At 38.9% G+C, this 9,300-nt stretch overlaps 1 protein-coding gene across 2 annotated transcripts; it reads right to left on the bottom strand.

Annotated features, from left to right (window-relative positions):
• Positions 1 to 251: 251 nt before the first annotated feature.
• rae1 (ribonucleic acid export 1) lies at positions 252 to 8,970 on the bottom strand. Of its 2 annotated transcripts, XM_062996966.1 has the most exons (13): positions 8,866 to 8,970; positions 8,250 to 8,361; positions 5,861 to 5,965; positions 5,696 to 5,788; positions 5,200 to 5,286; positions 4,538 to 4,624; positions 4,357 to 4,428; positions 3,817 to 3,924; positions 2,959 to 3,065; positions 2,774 to 2,849; positions 2,334 to 2,528; positions 1,872 to 1,957; positions 252 to 595 (listed from the first exon to the last, which is right to left on the bottom strand). In XM_062996966.1, coding segments are annotated over exons 2-13 (1,107 nt in total). In that variant the 5' UTR covers positions 8,340 to 8,361; positions 8,866 to 8,970; the 3' UTR covers positions 252 to 594. The 2 variants fall into 2 exon arrangements, with proteins under 2 accessions (XP_062853036.1, XP_062853035.1); XM_062996965.1 differs by lacking the exon at positions 252 to 595 and having other exon boundaries at positions 1,868 to 1,957.
• Positions 8,971 to 9,300: the final 330 nt, after the last annotated feature.

Here is a 9,300-nt window from a genome sequence, read left to right as displayed (position 1 = left end):
CATCAGGGAATGCAAGGTTTAAATCGCTATCGGCCGGTCGTCCGCCTCCATGGACTGTTGGTCATGATTAGCTAATATCCAGAGGTTGAAACAGCCTAGCCATTGGAAGGCAGTGCTGGTCCCAAGCAAAGATAGAACCCCAGAGGGTCGAATCAGAAAATGCCATGCGGACGAGATCCTCTGTGGCGACCCCTAAATACGGGAGCAGCCAAAAGCAAGGAAAATGTTAGATAGACAAGCAAAATATGCAGTTCTTTAGATAGTCTTTAATTGTTTTTGCACAATTAGGATTGTACACCATGTTGTGACAGCAATGAAGTTGAATTTTATTATTTTTTGGAACTCAGTACAAAAAAAGGAGAAAGTGATATATGTATATATATATAGAAACAATACTGTTGCATGGCTTTTTTCAAAGCAATAGCAATTTGATTTCCATCACCACTGCAAAGGGGTTGCTGACCCCATCTGATTGGTCCATACAATGTATGCAGTGACATGTGATTGGTCCAGATGTTTGCCATAAGTGGGTCTCTCGGTCTCTTCCATATTTACAGATTAAGTACGTCTTCCAAGTTGTGACAGCATGATGGATCTAAACACAGGAGGAGTAGTGGTCAGTCATTAAGGCAATATTCTTTTTAGATAACTTTTATTGTCTCTTACACCCATTTCCCCAAACCATACATACTTCACCAAAGCATCAAAAATACTTATTGATATGTAAAAAAATAATCTTCACTGGTATATATTGGCCACAGTCAGGATGGTGATGATTGTCAACTTTGCAGAAGAAATGTAAGAAGAAAAATCTTGAATGATCGTGAACAGAGTGCACATATACACTAGGTGAAATCAAATTGTGTATAAAAAACAAGCATTTCAGTACAATGAGAACTCAAATGATGTGGACTAAACAGCTGTGTTGCTATAAAAAAAACCCACTGGTTAAATGTATTCAAGAAAAGGCTCCAATTCACAAAAGAATAAAAAAGATTAGACTCTGAAGCAATGGGAAAAGGCCATGTGGTCTGATAAGACCAGATTTACCTTATCCCAAAGTGATGGACATATCAGGGAAAGAAGGGTAGGTCAGAATGAAGTGATGTACCCATCATGCATAGTGCTCACTGAAAAAGCATCTCGAGACAATGTTATGATCTGAGGTTGCCTTACTTGCTCAGATCAAGACTCAGCAATATAATGTGCCAATAAAATGAAGTCAGCTGAGTACCAAGTTATCCCAGCACTGGATTTTTTTTTCATAGTGGCATGGGTAGATTTCTGGACGACAATGCCAAGATTCACCACAGAGTATTAACCTAAACCACATTTAAAGTGTTAGAGATGTGCTGAAGAAGACTTTACAGGTTTATCTTGCCCAACTTTAAGGCCAAAATGAATAATATGGAAACAATGCCACAGAAAATGCATGCTTTAAAAAATATAAATGCAGCCCAACTAAATATTAGCATATGTGACTTTGGCCAGGCAGCATATCTTCAGTAATTAACTAGGAATCACCTTCAGATACTAAATTAAATCTGAACTGCTGATGAAATTCAAGCAGTTCATGAATCAAATGTACACAGCTTTCCTGTGACAAATAATAATAATATAAATAAGTCAAATAAATAACTCAGTTTAACCCTAGCACCACATCTAATGATTGGCCAGAACACAAACTACACAGCTTTGTTACACTTCAAACTGCAGTCATTAAAAAAACAAACAAACAGTCTTCATTTCAGCATGCAAGGCATCCTGGGATACTGAATGCAAGTGTCAAGACAGGACAAAGAGGAGAGTCACAGCACAAGGAAGGCCGGCGACAGACACCGTCTTCATGGTAATGGAAATCCCACTCTCACCATTTCTTGTTCCGAGGCTTGAGCTCCTCAGCAGCATTTCGCAGGAAGATGTAGTTTTTCTTCTGAGGGTTGTAGTACTCGTGTCCCTATGAAACAGAGGGTAGCATATTAAATTAAAGATCAGACCCTCCAGCAGGCCTCAGGAAGCTGTCTTAATATTTCCATAAAAACCCTGTTCATCTGAACTGTCCTGCTAAGAGGGACTACACAAATTGTTACAACAAACATACATATTGATGAACATAAGGATGGTTTCTTGGTTCAAAGACATTTTTCATCAAATTAGAAAGCCAGTTAACTTGACAACAGCACAAATATATTTAAAAACCAGTAAAGGAGAAATGATAATGTACTGCTTTCTGTTTTTATTTGCATTGCTTTAAATTGGGCCTATAGAATTAAACTAACATTTAAAAGCAAAATAACTGTAAATAACAGTTTTGCCACTATCAATAGTCCTACCTTTGACCAGTCATAGCTGGAGCTGTAAGCAAAAATGTTGCCATTGTGATTGAAGCAGCAAGCTGTGATTGGCTGATCAAGCTGCTCAGATGTTTTCAGCTTTGTCCGAGCATCCTTATCCCAAAAACTGAAGCGGCCATCTGAGCCCACAGTGGCCAGTGTGCCGTGAACTGGGTGGAAGGCAATGGCATTGACCTAAGACAAGTACAGTAAACAAATTAGTATTATCAGATGCGGTTATTTAAAAACCCAACATAATAAAGCATAGATTAGGCTTTTTCAGTAAAAAAAAATAATACTTATGTCATGTTTAAATAAATACGGTTTATAGAACTTGTAAACTCTACATAGCACTGATAAAAATGCTGTAATAATCCCTGCAGAAAAGAATTACAATATCAAAATGATAATGATGATCAAGAGGCACCCTAAATACATACAGCATAAATATCTTGTGGTGTGGTGGTGTTGGTGCCATTGGATCTATGGCATTTGAAGGTGAAATTATCCTTGGCTCTAGAAAAAACAAAACAGAAAAAAAAAACACAAACACACCGTTCATAATAGTCATAAATAAAGACACAAATGGCCACTATAGTAATGACTGGGCTGTTTGTGAACTCACGGATTGGGTGGGTTTATATAATGAATGGCCACTCTTCCTTCAATGCTGCCCAGTGCAAAGCCAGTGGGTTTGTTTTGTTTGTCCTTAAAGATGGCCACACAACGATGCTGTAAAACAAAGAATGGTTTCAATAAAGATTCAAAAATGTCACTTTAGTCAAGCTGTTAAAAACATTTGGAAAAACAACAAAACTTCACTGCTACTTCCTTTTTCTTTTAGCTGCTGCTGTTAGGGGTCACCAGAATTATCTTGCTCTGTCTTGGACATCCTTCTCTGTCAACCCAGCCACCTGCATGTCCTCCCTCACCCTGAAAAACTCCACCCTGCCTGCATTCTCTTCTTCAACTCTTACACTCTCTATTACTTTGTACACTTAAACTCAACCCCCAACTCATTCACCACCTCAACTCCCTGCAAGGTCATTTTTCTTCCACCCTTCCTTTCAATCATGCACATACACTACATACTACTCTTGCTAACTTTCCTTCCCCTTCTTTCCAGGATCTTCTCTATTCTCGCAACAAAGATTTCACTTGGGATTTTCATAGTCCACAGAGACTACTGCCTAAATTTGTCCGTCAATCTGTCCATAACAAGAAAGAACTCAGAGCTGATTCTTGATACAGTTCAACCATCCATCATCCTTACTGCATATTTTGCACCACTCTCACATAAGTCCCACCACTCCTAATTTCCTCATACACTACCATAGCTCCTCTGCTGCTCCCTTATTAAAAGTAATTTAATAAAACACTGCTATTAACATTAACATTAAAACGTAAATACAATCTAATGTTTTTTTTTGCCTTACTGACCTGCTGCTTAGAAAGTGCAAGAAAAAGAAAATGTAGTACCAACCTGATGTTTTAGAGGTGAATCTACACGCCGAAACTCTGATGGTTGATTCTCCAACTGATACACTATTAGACCTCTTTCAGCAGTGGCCACCACAGCCATGGGATACACCTGTAAATAATTATTCCAAAATTTGTAATATACATATTCTAAGATGCTGTTTTATATTGAGTAACATTTTTTTCATGTCTCTAATTCCTAAGTCTTCTAATATTAATCTTTTACTTATTTTAATTACTGCTTATAATATATTATTTAGTTTTAAACTCATAAAAAGTCATAAGTCATATTTTCATGTTATTAAATGAATTAACTGCCATGAAAAAGTACCGATTAAAACGGTATTTTAAAGTTCAATTATTCAATTATAGTTCAATTTGCATTAAGGACAGAATTTCAGATGTAAGGCCTTGGATCTACTGTTTAACCCAGGGTACAATGTTCACTAATAGAATGTTAGGCTTTCATTAATACCAACCTAACTCTACAATTCACTACACAGACTAAGACTGCACAGGCTTATACAATAATAAAACATCTTACCACATCAGCACAGTAGCATCTCTCTGGCATCTGAAGGGACATTAAGGGGTTTGGGGAACGAGTATCCCAGAACTGCAAATTAAAACAAGCAAAAAACATGTGTAAGCTATTGTATTAAGAATATGACGACATACAACAATAAAACAATTACACTAGTAAAAATATTTGCAACTTTACCTACCTTCAGTGTTTTGTCCCAGCTGCCTGTCATGACACAGTTGTAGTTTGGCGCTTTAATCCAGTGGATTGTTCTGATTGGACCTTCATGCTAAACACAAAATTGCCTATTATTATTATTTCTACAACACCCAAACAGCAAGAAATGTATCTGTATTAGGCAGCAGGTTTTTCTACCACATTAAATAATTCTTAAGTGATATTACTATGTACATTTTATTCATGTTAAATGTTTAATGAATCACTTAAACACCTAGAAAAATAGAGCAGATTTTTTTTCCAAATCCTGAGTTCCCCAGCAGTGCTATCGGCCCATCACATATAGACATGGTTGGCTATGTCTTGGACGAGGCCCCACAATGGATTGCCATCCTGGCAGCAGTGTTTGTTTGTTAATTCGGATTTTAATGTCATGTCCTGGCAGCAGTGTGTTACTGCATTGCGCGTTATGATTCCAAAGAAACTGGACCAATCACAGCCCTGCCTAGGTTAAAGTAGTGGTACGACATGAATATGACACGGAATTAGGTAGCTAATTCTGTGTCCTCTAACCACACCTGCCCTATGATAATCTATCTTGCATGTTTTAATATATTTGCTGATCAGGCCCTTAATAAAGTATAACAAAAACCAAAAACTTGAAACTCCAAGAATGACGTTGCTTACTTGTGCTATTTGGACAGCCTGGTTGCTGTTCAGATCCCACATCTTGGCAGTTTTGTCACAGGAGGCTGTGAAGACCTTACTTCCATCCTGTTAACACAAGAAACCACACACGTCAAAGTTTAAAATTTACACACACCTTCTGTGGACAATCTTTCATTGGTCACCTTATTTGAAAAACATGAAACATTTATGTCATTATCCATTGAGGTAGTCCATGAGGTAACAACACAATGCATAAAATCAGACACAATGCATAAAACCAGACACAATGCATTATTAAGGTTGCCAATATATGATATAGACTTGCAAAAATTGTAATACTTTGTTACCAGAGTTAAGCTATAGTGATGACAACTATGACAATTTGTTGTCGAGTTTATTAGTAATCTATAAGTAAATGGAAACATCTATGCAATGTGTATCTGACAAAACATCTGCCTCATGGGCATCATAAAAGGTAAGCAACATTATACTTGTATATTGTCATTCTTCTTACATCACTCCAGCAGACATCCAGCACCGGTCCTGTGTGCATCTGCTGAGCTTTAGGCACAGTCTGGCCATTATCCTGAACCTCCCAGCATCGTACCTGACGATCATATTTAAGATATTAGATACAGTGTTTTATAAGATACATGTACCGTACATGTGAGTAACTTACATCATTGGCCCAAGAGCCTCCAATTAGGAAATTTCCAGGCATTGTTGGTGGGCTGAAAGCCAAGCAGCTTATACTGTCATCTGGTGGGGACGTAACCTCAACATCCTGTATTAACAGGGGAAAGAGGGGGTTGTAAAAAGTAACATAAAATTGAGAATTATTGCTACAAAAAAGCCAGGATGTTCCATATAGTAATTTTAGGTCAACAACCTGAATGTTTCAATGCTAACTGTGACCACTGTTCTCTGTTTCCAAAGATAACATGAAATTGTTTTTCTTTATAGGCTACTTACCATAGAAAGGCGTATGTGGCCATTTAAAAGCATGAACAGTTAATATATTTGGTTTGGGATGTCCCAAACTGATACTGCCCTCAAATACAAATCAGATTTAAAGCATTTTTAATCTGAGCCACACAAATTTTAATGTAAACATGTGTAAAGTTGACTGACATGACATACAGTACAGGCCAAAAGTTTGGACACACCTTCTCATTCAATGCGTTTTCTGTATTTTCATGACTATTTACATTGTAGATTCTCACTGAAGGCATCAAAACTATGAATGAACACATGTGGAGTTATGTACTTAACAAAAAAAGGTGAGATAACTGAAAACATGTTTTATATTCTAGTTTCTTCAAAATAGCCACCCTTTGCTCTGATCACTGCTTTGCACACTCTTGGCATTCTCTCAATGAGCTTCAAGAGGTAGTCACCTGAAATGGTTTTCCAACAGTCTTGAAGGAGTTCCCAGAGGTGTTTAGCACTTGTTGGCCCCTTTGCCTTCACTCTGCGGTCCAGCTCACCCCAAACCATCTCGATTGGGTTCAGGTCCGGTGACTGTGGAGGCCAAGTCATCTGCCGCAGCACTCCATCACTCTCCTTCTTGGTCAAATAGCCCTTACAGGCCTGGAGGTGTGTTTGGGGTCATTGTCCTGTTGAAAAATAAATGATGGTCCAACTAAACGCAAACCAGATGGGATGGCATGTCGCTGCAGGATGCTGTGGTAGCCATGCTGGTTCAGTGTGCCTTCAATTTTGAATAAATCCCCAACAGTGTCACCAGCAAAACACCCCCACACCATCACAGCTCCTCCTCCATGCTTCACAGTGGGAACCAGGCATGTGGAATCCATCCGTTCACCTTTTCTGCGTCTCACAAAGACACGGCGGTTGGAACCAAAGATCTCAAATTTGGACTCATCAGACCAAAGCACAGATTTCCACTGGTCTAATGTCCATTCCTTGTGTTTTTTGGCCCAAACAAATCTCTTCTGCTTGTTGCCTCTCCTTAGCAGTGGTTTCCTAGCAGCTATTTGACCATGAAGGCCTGATTTGCGCAGTTTCCTCTTAACAGTTGTTCTAGAGATGGGTCTGCTGCTAGAACTCTGTGTGGCATTCAACTGGTCTGTGATCTGAGCTGCTGTTAACTTGCGATTTCTGAGGCTGGTGACTCGGATGAACTTGTCCTGGGAAGCAGAGGTGACTCTTGGTCTTCCTTTCCTGGGTCGGTCCTCGTGTGTGCCAGTTTCGCTGTAGCGCTTGATGGTTTTTGTGACTCCACTTGGGGACACATTTAAAGTTTTTGCAATTTTCCGGACTGACTGACCTTCATTTCTTAAAGTAATGATGGCCACTCGTTTTTCTTTAGTTAGCTGATTGGTTCTTGCCATAATATGAATTTTAACAGTTGTCCAATAGGGCTGTCGGCTGTGTAGTAACCTGTCTTCTGCACAACACAACTGATGGTCCCAACCCCATTGATAAAGCAAGAAATTCCACTAATTAACCCTGATAAGGCACACCTGAAAACCATTTCAGGTGACTACCTCTTGAAGCTCATTGAGAGAATGCCAAGAGTGTGCAAAGCAGTAATCAGAGCAAAGGGTGGCTATTTTGAAGAAACTGGAAAACATGTTTTCAGTTATTTCACCTTTTTTTGTTAAGTACATAACTCCACATGTGTTCATTCATAGTTTTGATGCCTTCAGTGAGAATCTACAATGTAAATAGTCATGAAAATACAGAAAATGCATTGAATGAGAAGGTGTGTCCAAACTTTTGGCCTGTACTGTAGATCAACCACATATACATACTACTTACTAAAAATGAAAAGCTTATCAATGTGATATTTAAAGCTTTTATATCTGAATTGAAATAGGTGGCAGTTGGCCATGAAGTGTGCGGATTACCGTTTCTCAAACTAGCAACAGTAGTTCACACAACCAGTGGATTTTGTATTTTGTTTCTACAGGCTACATTAACCAAAGCAGAGCTTAAAATTTCCTCAAGACATTACCTGCTTTCTAAAAGCTACCTTGTAATAACAAATGGATAATTATAATGTGTACGGAACACAGTGACCTTAATGAATTTAGTTTGTTTACCTTCATTGGGTTATGAGTGTCTGTTGTGGTGCTGCCAAAAACACCAGTACCACTGGTCCCAAATCCTGAACTGGATCCAAACAAACTCATTGTGGTTTATAGTGGGATACAGCTGTGGAAATGGTGAGGTAAACACTTTGTAAGAACAAATAAAATGAGCACAAATACGCGCATTTAAGGTTAACAATTATATTGATTCAAAGCAAAATGCGTTTTTCATTCCCACGCGTATTGAGATAAAACCCGCCTTTTGCGCTAGGGAGGACGCGCTGTTCCTAAGCACAAGCAGCTCTGTGATTGGACAATACTTGTGAGTCATTAAAGATTAGCCAATCATAAACCGAATGCGAGCTTTGTCTGAAAACGGGTAGGGAAAAATTAACAAGATATGGCGAACTACGTTTTCACAGTTATGCTACCTTTTAACATTATACCAACGGAGATAAAATTCTACACTTATATTACTCCTGCGACCATTTATTTTTATAAGATACTGGCTGTAATAGAGAAACAAACGCAATACCGCGTGTTAGAAAAGGAGCCATATTTCAGCTAATCAGCTGCCCAACCACCTCAATCTTATCAATTATACATGCAGAAATGAAGAGGCACATACGTTATCAGCAGGCGATACGGAGCACTATAGAAATGTACCGTGCAAATACAGAACAAAATCCTTTGATTCGATGCCAGTTCAGGAAGTTTAATGCGACATTAAAACCAGTACCAAAGCATCAAATATGAGGCGCACATTGATGACATACTTCACTAGCGGTGAGGGTAAAACGTGCCCAAAGTGTGACGTAGTTTTCACTCGCCGGTGTAGTTTATCTGTGTTGCTGTCACACAGCCCCATAACACTGAATTCGATCCTGAACGCTGATTATTGTCTGTGTGGAGTTTGCCTCGTTTAAGTGTGCTTCCTCCAAGGCTTGCTCTAATCCCACCAAAACATGCCATTAGTTAGTCTGGCAACTCTAAGTGCCCTTAGGATCACTGAGTGAATAAGTGAGTGTGATGGATTCAAACCCTGTCCTGGGTGTATTTGTGC

Source organism: Trichomycterus rosablanca, chromosome 6, assembly GCF_030014385.1.
Source record: "Trichomycterus rosablanca isolate fTriRos1 chromosome 6, fTriRos1.hap1, whole genome shotgun sequence".
In the NCBI taxonomy this organism is placed as follows: Eukaryota; Metazoa; Chordata; class Actinopteri; order Siluriformes; family Trichomycteridae; genus Trichomycterus; species Trichomycterus rosablanca.
Note: the sequence above shows the minus strand (reverse complement) of the source record. Positions and strands in the feature narration are given on the sequence as shown.